General features: G+C 37.8%; 1 protein-coding gene across 1 annotated transcript in view; it reads right to left on the bottom strand.

Moving 5' to 3' along the window:
• mysm1 (Myb-like, SWIRM and MPN domains 1) overlaps nucleotides 1-16,537 on the bottom strand; it is a 125,098-nt gene that overhangs the window by 101,691 nt on the left and 6,870 nt on the right. The window contains exons 3-5 of the mRNA XM_073063091.1: nucleotides 16,167-16,237; nucleotides 14,248-14,325; nucleotides 9,972-10,001 (exon numbers count right to left, since the gene is read on the bottom strand). Coding sequence (XP_072919192.1) covers nucleotides 9,972-10,001; nucleotides 14,248-14,325; nucleotides 16,167-16,237 — 179 coding nt within the window. The remainder of the gene's footprint in view (nucleotides 1-9,971; nucleotides 10,002-14,247; nucleotides 14,326-16,166; nucleotides 16,238-16,537) is intronic.

Below are 16,537 nucleotides of genomic sequence, written 5' to 3'. Positions count from 1 at the left end.
GAAGATAAGCTAGCCAATAATATCAAAGAGGATACCAAAAGTTTTCTTTCAGATATATAAAGAATAAAAGAGAGGCAAGAGTGTATATTAAACTACTGGAAAATGATGCTGGAGGGGTAGTAATGGGGTACAAAGAAATGACAGATGAACATAATAAGTATTGTGCATCAGTCTTCACTGTGGAAGACACTAGCAATATGCAAGAAATTCGAGAGTGTCAGAAGGAAAATGTGGGTGCAGTTGCTATTATTAGGAAGAAGGTGCATAGGAAGCTGAGATATCTGAAGGTAGATAGGTAATCTGGACCAGAAGGACTACATGCCAGGGTTATGAAAGAGGAAGATGAAGAGATTGTGGAGACTTAAGTAATGATCTTTCAAGAATCACTAGATACTAGAATGGTTCCAGAGGACTAAAAAACTACAAATGTCACTCTACTTTTAAAGAAGGGAGGGAGGCAGAAGAAAGTAAATAACAGACCGTTCGCTTGACTTCAGTAATTGGGAAGACGTTGGAGTACATTATTAAGGATGAGGTTTCAGGGTTCTTGGATGCTCATGATAATGTAGGCCAATGTCAGCATGGTTTCCTTAAGGGGAATTCTTGCTTGACAAATCTGTTGGAATTCTTTGAGGAAATAACTGACATAATAGACAAAGGAAAGTCAGTAGATGTTGCTTCCTTCGATTTTCTGAAGGCCTGTGAAAAATGGTCACACGTGAGGCTGCTTAACAAGAGCCCATGCTATTACAGGAAATACACTAGCATGGATAAAAGATTGGCTGACTGGCAGGTGGCAAAGGGTTGGAATAAATGGAGCCTTTACTGTTTGGTTGCCGGTCACTAGTGGTGTTCCACAGGGGTCGGTATTGGGACCGCTTCTTTTCACATTATGTCTTGATTGGATGATGGAATTGATGGCTTTGTGGCCACATTTGAAGACAATACAAAGATAGGTAGAGGGGTATGTAGTGTCAACTAAGTAGGGTGTCTGCAGAAGGACTTGGACAGATTGGGAGAATGGACAAAGAAGTGGCAGATTCTATTTTCTAAGGAGCTGAGATCCTTCAATGTGTGCAGCAAGATGTTGGAGATCTTTTACCAGTCTGTTGTAGTGAGTGCAGTCTTATTTGCAGCTTTATGTTGGGGAAGCAACATTGGTGCTAGTAATGCAAAAAGACTAAGTAAACTTATCAAAAAGGCAGGGATGTCCTTGGCTCGTTTGAGTTAGAGGTGGAGAGAATATCACTTAACAAACCGTTACCTATTATGGATAATCTGTCACATCCTCTCCATGACCTACTGAATAACCAATAACCTTTTTGAACAGACTCATTCAGCTCCACTGTCATGAGGATCATCACAGAAAATCTTTCCTATCAAATGCAATAAGCATACGCAACAGTTCATCTCTCTGCGACAGGAGAACACACATCATAGTACAGTAATTTATGTTTTATTATTGAACATTATTGCAAATAATGTGCATTGGTAAATTATTATTGTGTATATTATTATTCTTTACTTAATTATTAGTTAAGTCTGTACATTGCTAAGTGTATTTTTAAATGTTGCTGGTGTAACGAAAGTATTTTCCACTTGGGATCAGTTAAGTATTTTATTATTATTATAAAATAGTGTACGGAAGTGCATGGTCATGCACTTTGGTAGTTGGAGTAAAGGCATAGACTATTTTCTAAACAGGGAGAAATTTCAAAAATCAGAGATACAAAGGCACTTGAGAGTCCTTGTGCAGGATTTCCTAAATGCTAATTCGCAGATTGAATCTGCGGTAAGGAAGACAAATGCCATGTTTGCATTCATTTCGAGAGGACTAGAATATAAGAGCAAGGATGGATTTTGAGGTTCTATAAAGCATGGGTCAGACCATACTTGGAGGAGTTGTGAATGATTTCCTGCTATACCACAACACCTCCATAATCCCTCTTTGGGCCAATTTATTTAATATATGTGGATTCACACCCCTTTAGTTCAGTATTTCAAAATTCCACACTTTTTAGAGCAATTGAAAATAAAATTTATGATGTTTCATTTTCTATTTGAATTCTATGAGTGTGGTTGTTTCTTAATTGAGCATGTCATAAGTGTTTTAGTTCACGTTTATGCTGTTTGCTTCATGGTTTGTGTTCCATGAGAAAAGCACACACGACCCCAGGACATTGCAAAATGCTGTATAGCCAATGAAATTGTTCTGAAAGGTTGTCACTGATCAAAGGGGGGAATATCAGACACCAATCTGAACATTGCAAGCTCCACAAACAGCACATAATACTGAACAGATGATCAGACCTAGTAACGCTGATTGGATGTTTAATGTTGACAGGATATTGGATTTTTTAAATCTGCTGTTCTTTGAAATTAACCACAGGATCCTTTACATTCACTTGGTTTATTGGCACATCCAAATGAATTTTTCAATGATTATTTTGATAACATTTGAGGATGCCAAAGATCCCCTCATCTGATGCCTGATAGCAACTGATGCTGAGGAAGGTAATCCACATGCCACTGCATATTCTAGTTGTGGTCAGCTTCCATCCCCATTTCTTTTTTTTTTGAGGTCCATCACTCAGTTTGCAGCACATTCACTTTATGAATAGTAGGTCTTTAACAGAAAATTCTACGCTGATAGACAATTACAGTACGGAAGAAATACATTCTCAACTATCTGAGGACTCTGAGTGTATTCCTGTACTATTACAAAGAGGCCCAAAGCAAGCTTAAAGAAAAGCAACCTATCTTCCATCTGGGCACATTGCAAGCTGCAGGACTAAATACTGAATTTTTCAACTTTTATATTACTCATTTTTTATTCCTGTTTGTACAGGCTGAGTACCCATTATCTGAAATGCTCGAGGGTGGAAATGATATCCAAATGATTTTTAATGGATCTCCAAAGTACTACCTCGAAGACAAATATACCTTTCTAACTATTTCTTTACCTGAACTGCTTCTCGTTTCATTGTTTTAAGTTATACTTTCTGAAGTATAAAGTGTATACTTTCAATCTCGACCCTCCTTGAACACCATATCTATGAAAATATGAAAACTATGTAACTATGAAAATGGACAAGGGAGAGCCAGTGGATGTAGTGTTCCTGGACTTCCAGAAAGCTTTTGATAAAGTCCCAAATAGGAGATTAGTGGGCAAAATTAGGGCACATGGTATTGGGGGCAGAGTACTGACATGGATTGAAAATTGGCTGGCTGACAGGAAACAAAGAGTAGCGATTAACGGGTCCCTTTCGGAATGGCAGGCTGTGACCAGTGGGGTACCACAAGGTTCGGTGCTGGGACCGCAGCTGTTTACAATATACATTAATGATTTAGATGAAGGGATTAAAAGTAACATTAGCAAATTTGCTGGTGACACAAAGCTGGGTGGCAGTGTGAAATGTCAGGAGGATGTTATGAGAATGCAGGGTGACTTGGACAGGTTGGGTGAGTGGGCAAATTTATGGCAGATGCAGTTTAATGTGGATAAATGTGAAGTTATCCACTTTGGTGGCAAGAACAGGAAGGCAGATTACTATCTAAATGGAGTCAAGTTAGGAAAAGGGGAAGTACAACGAGATCTAGGTGTTCTTGTACATCAGTCAATGAAAGCAAGCATGCAGGTACAGCAGGCAGTGAAGAAAGCTAATGGCATGCTGGCTTTTTTAACAAGAGGAATTGAGTATAGGAGTAAAGATGTCCTTCTGCAGCTGTACAGGGCCCTGGTGAGACCCCACTTGGAGTACTGTCTGCAGTTTTGGTCTCCAAATTTGAGGAAGGACATTCTTGCTATTGAGGGAGTGCAGCGTAGGTTCACAAGGTTAATTCCCGGAATGGCGGGACTGTCATATGTTGAAAGGTTGGAGCGACTGGGCTTGTATACACTGGAATTTAGAAGGATGAGGGGGGATCTGATTGAAACATATAAGATTATTAAGGGATTGGACACACTGGAGGCAGGAAGCATGTTCCCGCTAATGGGTGAGTCCAGAATTAAAGGCCACAGTTTAAGAATAAGGGGTAGGCCATTTAGAACAGAAATGCGGAAAAACTTTTTCACCCAGAGAGTGGTGGATATGTGGAATGCTCTGCCCCAGAAGGCAGTGGAGGCCAAGTCTCTGGATGCATTCAAGAGAGAGTTAGATAGAGCTCTTATAGACAGCAGGGTCAAGGGATATGGGGAGAGGGCAGGAACGGGGTACTGATTGTGTATGATCAGCCATGATCACAGTGAATGGCGGTGCTGGCTAGAAGGGCCGAATGGCCTACTCCTGCACCTATTGTCTATTGTCGTATCATAGTATTCTCCCAACTTTTATAACTTTGCTCTAACTTTTGATTAAGCTTTGACTATATTTTTTTATTTATTGTTTGTTGATCTTAACTGAAAGTATGGATTATTTTGCTACATTCTTCAATGAGCTTCAAATTCAATTGGTTTATAAAGTAATGTGCTCTTTTATTTACAATTGTACAATTTGTAAAAATTGTACAATTTGGAAATGGAATTAGTTATATCTCTAATGGGTTCTCATTTCTTTATTAGTTTTAAGAAATTTTAATTTAAAAAAACTGGGGAGATTTGGCATAGTGGTAATTACCACTGGATCAATAATCCAGAGAACCAGTTATACGCTGGGGTTGTGAGTTCGAATCCCATCAAATGGTGAATTTGTTTTCAATTTGTAGAACACAGTGGTCTAGGAATAATGGTGCATAGTTCCCTGAAGGTGGAGTCTCATGTGGATAGGGTGGTGAAGAAAGCTTTTAGTATGCTGGCCTTTATAAATCAGAGCATTGAGTATAGGAGTGGTGGGATGTAGTGTTAAAATTGTACAAGGCATTGGTGAGGCCAATTTTGGAGTATTGTGTGCAGTTCTGGTCACCGAATTATAGGAAAGATGTCAACAAAATAGAGAGAGTACAGAGGAGATTTACTAGAATGTTACCTGGGTTTCAGCATCTAAGTTACAGAGAAAGGTTGAAGAAGTTAGGTCTTTATTCTTTGAAACGTAGAAGAAGGGGGACTTGATAGAGGTATTTAAAATTATGAGAGGGATAGATAGAGTTGACGTGGATAGGCTTTTTCCATTGAGAGTATGGGAGATTCAAACAAGAGGACATGAGTTGAGAGTTAAGGGGCAAAAGTTTGGGGTAACACGAGGGTGAACTTCTTTACTCAGAGAGTGGTAGTTGTGTGGAACGAGCTTCCAGTAGAAGTGGTAGAGGCAGGTTCAATTATGTCATTTAAAAAAAAATGGATAGGTATATGGAAAGGAATGGAGCGTTATGGGCTGAGTGCAGGTAGGTGGGACTAGGTGAGAGTAAGCGTTCGGCTCGGTCTAGAAGGACCGAGATGGCCTGTTTCCGCGCTGTAATTGTTATATGGTTATACGGAAGTGTTTTGGATTGCAGATTTTTTCATATTTTGGGATCACCATTATTTCAGACTCTGAATTTATGTACAACTGGTAACCAGTCTTTGTTTTACACTTTTTCATCACACATATGTACTCAACAATACGAATCATTACATATTATTAATATAATGAAAACATAATGTGTGCAGGGTAACAGCACAGCAGCATCAGAAGAGAAGCTAAATCAGCTGTTGAATAACAAACAACGGCAGGCTTGTTTCCACCTACGATGCCATATTTTGATTAAAAGGAAACTGTACACTGTATTTGTATTTTACTATTTTTTAGGTCTTATGTGAGAACAATCAGCATTGTTCTGATGTTAGATTCTCAATCAGTGAGAATCTTGATGAACTCATCAATTTTTCTGCTGATTGGTGATCAGCAGATGCTTTACAAATGTAATGCTATGTCTTCTCTAATATTTCTGCAACTAGCCCACTGAATATTCACATTACTTTCAAATTTCAGTTTGTCATGATAGATCTTGTTTCGTGGTCAGTATACCGTTAAGTGGCATACGTTCACCCTGATGCTGATGAATCCACTCTTTCAACGCACAATCGAGACCTTCACTTTTTGATTTATGTGGATTTTCTATTTTCCTTAACTTCTCTTCATTACTTTATGTGAAGTCACTTCTCAGAACTGTCTGTGGTGCAGAGACCTGTGTATCGCCTGGGAACCCTCCCAGCGCCTTGTGGGATTTTCCATTTGTGACGTCTTGTCAGTGCTCAAAAAATTTCGGATTTCAAAGGTTTTGGATTTTTGGATAAGGGATACTCAACCTGTACAAGAACTGGACACTTCTAAGTTTCATCTCTTTTGTATTTGCTGCCCTGCTCCATATCCTTGCTATTAATAACACATTAAACAGTAAAAGAAGCTTAACTTGATTAACTACTTCATTAGAAAATCCTGTCACAACCTATCAAAAAACTTCCCTTTATTCCACCTATTCCCTTCTCCCTGCCTCCTCTGCTTTGTCAAATTGTTTCTCTATCTCAGTTCTGATGAAGGGTTCTAAGCCTAAAGCTCCAGCTGTTTGTTCCCCTTTCCGTAGATGCTGCTTGGCCTGATATTTTCAGCGATTTCTTTTTTTTCAATGTCAGATTTCCAGCATCTACAGGTTTTTGATAGATATTTTATGTGCTACGAAGAGCAATCCAATTAATCACACTACCCTTATGCATTCTCCATATCCATATCAAAGATATTATCCTCTTTACATCAGTATTGAATCTGTGCCTAGCAACCCCAGTGCATACTTTCACTGCTGTGCACCTAGTAATTTCCACTGTAGGCGTGTCATGTACATGGCAAACCACAAATATATTTTTCACAATGCACATAATGTCCGTGAAAGTGTCATTTGCAAATTATAAAAAAATTATAAATTAACCATGTAATGCATAACAAAGTTCCATTAAGCAACTGAATTTCTCATGCAGTTTCTCCATATTCTCTCAATATTCATGGCTTCATACACACCTAATCTCTTTTGGTCTAACAAAGTTAAACTCTTCTCCAGTCCACCTGCATAAATATAACCCTTAGTCTCAACTTTGCACTTCAAAGTTTCAAAAACTTTCTTGAATTTTCAAAGGGCAGTCACGTAAGATACAGCATAAAAGGTTACCACATAATTTAAATTTATATACAGTTTATTAGAAAGAGAAATAGCTACCTAACAAAAAAATACAAGATATCAAGATAATTGGATCATTTTCAGCATAGCAATCCATCAGATGCAAATTATTTACAATGACTTAGATAAAAGGATCAAATCTAGTGTTGGCAAATCTGTTGACAATAAAAAGATAGGTGGGAAAACAAATGAGGTAGCAGGTGGGAAAACAAATGAGGTAGCAGCTAATTAGGATGGGAAATCGACTGTTGTAAAAGAGTGGTGTATTTCAGTAGGGAATGGTTGCTAGGACTGTGTGACTGTATAGCAGAATATTGATACTACACCTGGAATGCTACATACAGCTTTGGCCCAGTGAAGGTCTTATGAAAGTTCATCAACACAAAATGATAACTTTGTTTCTCTTGTTACACATGCCCTGTTGAGTACAGCCTGCATTCCCTATTTTTAGACCATAAGACCATAAGATGCAGGAGCAGAATTAGCCATTTGGCCTATGGAGTCTGCTCCTCCATTTCATCATGGCTGATCGATTTTTCCACTCAGCCCCAATCTCCTGCCTTCTCCCAGTATCTCTTCATGCCCTGACCAATCAAGAATCTATTAACCTCTGCCTTAAATATATAGAAAGACTTGGCCTCCACAATTGTCTGTGTCAAAGAATTCCACAGTTTCACACTCTCTGGCTAAAGAAATTCCTCATCTCCATTCCAAAATGACGATCCTCTATTCTGAGACTGTGTCCACTGGTCTTAAGCTCTCTCACCTTAGGAAACACCCTCTTCACATCCACTCTATCAAGGCCTTTCACCATTTGATAGGTTTCAATGAGGACATCCCTCATTCTTCTGAATTCGAGTGAATACAGGCCAAGAGCCATCAAACACTCTTCATATGAGAATCTGTTTAATCCTGGAATCATTTTGGTGAACCTCCTTTGAACCCTTTCCAGTTTCAGCACATCCATTCTAAAATAAGGGGCGCAAAACTGCTGGCAATACTCCAAGTGATACCTCCCCAACTGCTTTATAAAGTCTCAACATTACACTCCCACTTTTATATTCGGGTCCACTTGAAATGAATCCTAACATTGCATTTGTCTTCCTCACCACAGACTCAACCTGCAAATTAACCTTTAGGGAATCACACACAATATATTTTCTCTCCATTTAAAGAATAGCCAACCCTTTCATTTCTTCTACTAAAGTGCATGACCATACACTTTCCAACACTATATTCCATTTGTCATTTCTTTGCCCATTCTCCTAATCTATCTAAGTTCTTCTGTAGCCTCTCTACTTCCTCAAAACTACTTGCCCCTCCATCTATCTTTATATCTTCTGCAAACTTTGCAATAAAGCCATCAATTCCATCATCCAAATCATTTGACATTTACCATAAAAAGTATCTGACCCAACACAGACTTCTGTGGAGCACTACTAGTCACTGGCAGCCAACCAGAAAAGATTCTCTTTATTCCCATTCTTTGTCTCCTGTCAATCAGCCACTGTTTTAACCATGCTGGAATCTTTCCCACAATACCATTGGCTTGTAGCTTGTGAAGCAGCCTCATGTGTGGTGCCTTCTGAAAATCCAAGTACACAATATCAACTGATTCTCCTTTATCTATCCCGCTTGTTATTTCTACAAAGAATTCCAACGGATTAGTCAGGAAATCATGCTGACTACGGTCTATTTTAACATGTGCCTCCTAGTACCTTGAGACCACATCCTTAGTAATTGACTCCAAGATCTTTCCAACCACTGAGGTCAAACTGGTCCATAGTTTCCTCTCTTCTGCCTCTCTCCCTTCTTGAACAGCGGAGTGACACTTGCAATTTTCCAGTCTTCCGCAACCATTCCAGAATCTTGATTCTTGAAAGAACATTACTACTGCCTCCACAATCTCTTCAGACACCTCTTTCAGAATCCTGGGATGTATACTATCTGGTCCAGGTGTCTTATCTACTTTTGGACCTTATCTGCCTTCATTTTCTGAAGAACCATCTCTCTAGTTATGGTAACATCACACACTTCATGATCCCTGACATCTGGGACTTCCACCATATTGCTATATCTCCCACAGTGAAGACTGATGCTAAATAATTATTCAGTTCATCTGCCATTTCTTTGTCCCCCATTACTACCTCTCTAGCATATTTTCCAGTGGTCCGATATCCACTCTCACCTCTCTTTTACACTTTATGTATCTTAAAAAACTTCTGGTATCCCCTTTATTATTATTGGCTTCCTTACTTTCATATTTCACCTTTACCTTCTTAATGACTTGTTTAGTTGCCTTCCATTGGTTTTTAAAAGCTTCCCAATCCTCTAACTTAGAATTTAATTTCTGCTCTGTTATATGCCGTCTCTTTGGCTTTTATGTTGGCTTTGACTTCTCATTCACTATGGTTGTGTCATCATTTCTTTAGAATACTTCTTCCTGTTAGGGACGTATACATTCGGTGCCTTCCAATTGCTTACAGAAATTCAGCCATTGCTGCTTTGCCATCATCCTCGCCGGTGTTTTTTCCCATCAATTCTGGCCAACTCCTCTCTCATGCCTCTGTAATTCTTTTTACTCCACTGTAATACTGATACTCAGTGGACATCTGAAAAATGGCAGGTGATCATATTGAAACATATCTGAGAGGCTTTGACAGGCAACTGCAGAGAGGGAGATGGAACCAAGGTCAACATTAAAATTGTATGATTGGCAGAGAGAGCTTGAGGAACTGATGTTGAAATCAAAATTAGACATCGTAAAAGAACATATCCAATTAAAAATACATAACTAACTTATTTGACAGGAAGTAGAAGCACATAAAAAGGTTGTTAATACATTGCTACTAACTATACAAAATACTTAATAGATAAACCATACATACCGACTTTTCACAGTTTTCTTTTGACGAATACTATGGTAAAAACAAGAATAAAGGTTAAGTGTGCAGCAAGAAAACGATAAGCTTCACAATCAATGACTACTAACATATTAATTCCATTTGGTTTTATTTTCACAGTTAAAAAGTAAATGTTAAAAATCAGAAGTTCATAATTTAACTGCTTATAATTTATAGATCTTTCCCCCTTTCCTGTAAACCCAGCTATCATCAGCTTGGGAAAATTTGCTTTAAATATCTTACTCCTGCTCGATGGAATTGTTTGACCTCCATTCAGCAACTTTAATACATTGCATAATTAAGAACAGGAACACAGTATATCAATATCAGATCTTCTCAAACTAAAATGCTGATTGATGATCTGCCTTAGTACCGCATAGCTAAATGCTTCTCCTGATCTGCAACTTCACCCAACAAAAATAACTAGTATGTCAATGGATTCTTTTCTTTATGAGAGTTTAGCTTTTCCTGAAGTTCATCAATACAGTAATAATCTCCATCAAATAAAATTTAGTTTCCAGTAAAGCAATTTTGTATCTTCAGAGTCTATTAAATGTGGTTTAAATTAGAAAAGTATTTTGGCATGAATAAATGAATACTTCCATTTAAAGCTGGAGGATGTGGAAGAGAAATATTTATTTTTGATAATGAATTATTCATCTTCCTTCTCCTGGCACCCCTATGCAGGTTCAAATCTCAATCAAAAAGAGGGCTTTCAGCATTAATGCAAAAAAGCTACTTCAGTTGTGGAGGCATGCTGAATTTTCAAACCAGTAACAAGAATGAATCTTGCCAGAAAGTACTCAATTTTACCCAGTCAGGGATACACACATCTAAAAGCCTTATGGTAATTTCTCCCTTCAGTTAAATACTAAACTTTGTAAAGCATGCTGTACACTTAAAAGGTTACTATGTGCATCACAAGACAGAGTTATTATTAAATATTCAGATGCAGGATGAACTTCATATTCACATACATAACAGTTCTAACTTGAAAATGTGTAATTACAGTTCGATGGCCGGTACAAATGAAATGATTTATCATCACAGAAGTAAACTTAATCTTTCCTATGTCTGTACTAGAAATGTATTCTTCTTAACAATTAATTGCTAATTAGGAATTCTCTTTCTTCTCCTTAACGAAAGCATTTCAGCAAATGAAATTAGTTCAACCAAATACTTAAAACAATAAATTACCAGTCATGTAATAAAGAGTGAAGACAATAGATGAGCAACAAGATGCTAGAGGAACTCAGCAGGTCTAGTGGAAAAATGACAGTCAACATTTCAGGTAAAGACCCTTCAACTTTTGTGTTTACAGTACATAGTCACAACCATCGAGGAAAGCAAACTCAGCAAATGGGGGAAATGACTGGACAAATAACAAATTCAACCTACAAAATATTAAATACATTGCTCCAGGCTTAATGATGAATAGATTTTTTTTCTACCCATGTACTCACATTAAGTTGTGCAAGCAATGAGTCAAATTTGGGGAGGGGAAAGTGGTGTGATAGGGAGCTTTACAGAACAAAAGCCAACTGATTCAAAGAATCAAAACAATAAAAATAATCAGTTTACCTTGAAATGGAGATGTTCATAAACACTATATGCAAATTTCTTTTCAATGTGTGTTGTCATGATTTCAGAGAGAATAAATGCACAGAGCAAGATTGTGTGTACTCACGGTCACAATTTCTGTCCGAGTAAGTTTCTAATCATTGTCATTTCTCTATTTTAAAAAATTGATGTGGCCAATTGAAGCCAAGTTTGTTTTGCTTTAGGGCAGCTAACTGTAGGCATACTACAGCAATAAAGTAAAGTTTCTTTTTAAATTATATTCGTGGTCATATAATGTTAAGGTGACACAATGATGTGGCTACTAGAGTTGCTGACCCAGAGCTTCAATAACACAGGTTCGATCCCAACCTCTGATATTGATTGTCGAGGTCCACATGTTCTCCCTGTGACAGTGTGGATTTCCCAGTTTTCTCCCATATTCCAAAAAGGAGAAGCTTAGAAAGTTAACTGATGAATGGTAGAATCTAAGGGGAAGAAGATGGGAATGTGGGGAGAAAATAGGTTACGGTAGGATTATCTTAAAAATGGATGTGTAATGGTTGGTGTGGAGGATGAAGGACTTGTTACTTTACTGTTTCCCTCTCTCTATGACATGGTGATTTAGTGAATTGCCCTAAGGCATGGATTCCCAACCTTTTTTATGCCTTGGTCCAATATCACGGAGCAAGGGGTCCATGGATCCCAGGTTGGGAACCCCTGCCCTAAAGTTACTTTGATGTTGCTTGCAACTCGCCTCCAATGGTACTTACTGTGGCCAAGAAATAATGTGTGCAGAAACAGCAAAACAGAAAGGCAGTCAAATATAAAACATATCTTGTACAAATGTCGGCCACCAGATGCAAAATAACATTGCTGAAAGCCCAGTGTTACAAGAGGAAACATGAACACAAGCTAGGTTTTTTAATGCACAATGCATATAAACAAATGAGCTACATAGCTGATACCATGTAAGCTTGTACAAACTGTTTCGTGTATAGCCTAAATTGTTTGAGAAATTGTGCAATAAACTTTGCAGTTCTTTTTTTCCAAATTCCAATTAATTTTCTTCCCTTCCAATATTACAGGCAGGTATAGACTGGATTTCTTGTCTATCTCACTGCAACATCTCACAACAAATACAATCACTTTTAATTAAGAATATTAATATTTGACTGTAAAAGGTTTCATAAGCAATCTCTACCCAGGACCTAATCAATGCCACCATGTACTCATGCCTATCTAGGATGGTTATCACATACTAAATTACTTTAAAATGTCCTTGTCCATTACATGGAGCACTCTGCAAATATTACAGCACTCTAGTCTGAGAACAGGTTATTAGAAAGAAAAACTGGCACTTCAATCTGTCTCACTATTTTCATTTACGAAAAGCACTAATTTCACAAAGGTTCTTCAAGCCAACTAGTCTTAAACACAAATATTATCATTTCTTTCATGTTGTTAACTCAAATATTGCATTTTTGTCATTATTACATTTTATCAGGCAAGTTTAAAAACCCAGATTTCATTAACACTCAAGTATTCATTTTTGAGCACTACTTGCAAGGCCTCCATTTATTAACCATCTGTAACTACCCTGAGAAGACAGTTGCAATCTACCTTCTCGAAGCACTGCATTCATATTGGTGAAGGTATTCTATACTGCTGTTGGGAAGGAAGTTTCAAGATTGAGACTGAATACTGATAAAGGAGCAGTAATATATTTCAAAGTCAGGATGATAGGCAAGCTGGAGGGAAAGCTGCAGGTTATTTTCTCTTGCTCTTGAAGCCCTGTCTTAGTGATTGAGTTTGCACACTTGGAAAGCCCCATCATATTAGCCCTACTGCAGCCTATTTACTACATGGCATATACTATAACTACTGTATGCAGATAATGGAGGAAGTGAATATTTAAAGTGGTGAATGAAATACAAATCAAATGAGCTGCTTTGGTTTGCATGGTATTGAGTTTCTTGAGTATTTTTGGCGCTACACTCATCCAGACAAGTTAAGAGTATTCCATCATGAAGATGGTGGAACAAAACTTTACACAACATCTAATCTATTTTTGTATCCACAGTATTTACTTGGATGGTCCAAATGAGTTTCTGATCAACATTAATTCTAGGATGATGGTATTGGACTGAGTAATAGCAATGCCACTGCATGGCAAATAGAACAGATTAGAGCCTGTCTTAACAGAAATGGTCACTGTCTATCACTTCTCTGCATTTATAAGCCAATGCGTGTACATTCCTCAGGTCTTGCCTTTTACTGAGGAGTTGCAAATGGAATTCAACGTTATGCAATTATCAGCAAACATTGGTACTTCTGGGCTTGATGATGGAAACATGGTCACTGTTGAAGCAGTATCCTGAGGAACTCCTGTAATGATGATCAGGGGGTAGGACAATCAACCTACTATCATCTTCATTTGTATGAAGTATGACTCCAACCATTGGAGTATTTTACCAGGGATTCTTATTGTTTCACTCAGTCAAATGCTGTCTCACTGTCAAGAATAGACACTCTTTCCTCATTTCTGGGATTCAGCTCCTTGGACCAACCATAGAAAGGTTTGGATATTAATGGTCCTCACAAAACCCAAACAGGGCATCAATGTGCAGGGTATTGGTAAAATGGTAATTTCCAACATGTCGGTTTGCCTTAAATATTTTTAAAAGAATTTAAGATAACTCACCTTTTCACAGATACTTTTCCTTTTTCTGGGTGATCAGACCAGCTGCTTTGTGGATATTTTTTCCCAGTTAGGTAGTACCTATCCATTAGTTAAGGAATAAACATGGGGAAAAAGTAACAAGTTACATAATGAAGAATTCTAGCTTTGTGATTTTATGATCACAGCTTGAACTGTAATGGAAAGAAAGTAATATATTTAGATACTCTCATAGCATTATTGGGCAAGTAGTTTTAAGACTTAAGACTCAGAACAGTTGAAAGACCAACAATATATCATCATGTCAGGCTGATGTACAGCTTGGAGGGAATGGTGGTGTTTCCATGTTCTTGTTGCATTTGTGGTAGAGAGTCTGCAGAAATACAGAATAAGCATAGGTAGCATAGATGTAGTTGGTCAAAAGTGCCCATTTCTTTGCAGTATTATCTCACTGTTAACAATTAGTTATTACATTATTAGTCTGCATCTATACATAGTTTTTTTCATTCACCAGTGCATCAAAGGCCAATGTTAATGCTGGCTCACCCGAGATACACTGTGTCAATGCAGACCAGGAACACCACAGGTTTATTTTCTAATGTGTTGAGATAAGTGATTCCAGCTAGAACTGATAGTGAGAATAACATAGCATAGCAGGTGGTCATGCGGTCAATCCAAGCCTACAATAACTTTGAAACAACAATCTAGCCGGTTTCTCACCCTGCAAACGAAATTCCTTCTTTTTAGCTCTTTACTTCCACTGCTATTCTAGGCAGTATAATTCAAATCCTAACCACACACAGCAAAAGTAAGTGTTTTCACACGTCACTTTTGGTTCTCCTGCTAATCACTTTTATTCGCTGTTGCCTGTTTCTCAACCATTCTGTCAACAGGACTACTTCCCTATGCCTACATCCTTCATTATTCCAAATGACTTGGGTCAGGATTCCTCACAAATTACACCATTTCAAGAATAACCCAGTTTCTCTGGTCTTTAAATATTTTGGGGATTTGGGGATTCCAGTGCCTCATCCTGGAAATTGATTTCGTAAATCTCTTTTGTACAAAGCCGGTCGGTGCTGTAGTGGTATCCGCACTGGACATTGAGGTAAGTGGTCCCGGTTTTGAATCCAGCCAGCTCCTTGCACGCATTCCATCCGTGCTGGGTTGAGTGTCGAGCTAGCAACTTGGCCTTGTAAAACAAAACAGACAAACGCTAGAGACAGCAAGGTTGCCGCCCGATGCATCACAAGGTGTGGAGAAGAACAACTACAACTACTTTTGCAGTCGCCAGTCTTCATACTGTTATTACTAAGTGTCACCTAAAGGTGAACACAGTACTCCAACTGTGGCCAAACCTGTGTTTTATAAAGATTTATGACATCCTTACTTCTGTACTTCATACTCATGAATCTGGAAGGATCACGAGGTTGATTTACCTTGACTACTACCAAGCTATTCTTATTGTAAATTAGGAAACAGATTGGTATTTTAAATAGAGTTTGGGTACACTCTCTTTAAGAGTTCTGGACCTGAACTGTTGATAATTTCACCCTCCACAGATGTTCTCTAACTTATTTTATTTTTCCAGCATTTTCTGTTTTCTGATTGATAACTACACCAAATTCCAGTCATAGCACTGAAAAATAGTGCAGGAAACTCCTGCATTTCGGCCATTCAGGTAACAGAAATTCACCCTTATAGAATTCACAAATCACTACCCAAAAATTTAAGAAATAGAATAAAATTCATTCTCAAGGAATCTGTGTCGTTAAGGTAAATAAATGAACCCAAATCATATTTCATTTCAACATTTTTTTTTACACATGCACAGATGATACAGCTTTGGATAATGGAAATTTTCAATACAGTCCATTTTCTAGGAGGTCAAACCATCCTCAAGGTAATGCAGGGATCGCCTGTATCATCAATAACAAGGATACTCTTCCTCTTGTAACATCGTCTCAATAACTGCTCTATTCTCCTCACTGAGAGAACTATCCAAAGTCCAGGACTGTAGATAGAAAATAAAAGGATCAAAAATCACAATAAAATCAAAGCTTTTAATCTTCAATCAATGCCAAGAGACTTAGTCATTTCTTTTAATACTATATGTCAAAGTTTGGTATGCACATATACAACAATATCAACTATACTTTGAAACCTCCTAATTGAGTATAAATTTTTTAGATGTTGTGATGCACTAATATAAACGTGTTAATTTTTATTATTCTAATTTTCCACTTTCTTGGGTTCAAAAAGGTAAACCACAAGATGTGTTGCATAAACTTGGTTAGAATTAACTGACATATTA

This window comes from Hemitrygon akajei, chromosome 12 (assembly GCF_048418815.1).
Source record: "Hemitrygon akajei chromosome 12, sHemAka1.3, whole genome shotgun sequence".
Taxonomy (NCBI): Eukaryota; Metazoa; Chordata; class Chondrichthyes; order Myliobatiformes; family Dasyatidae; genus Hemitrygon; species Hemitrygon akajei.
This window is presented reverse-complemented; position numbering and strand designations above follow the sequence as displayed.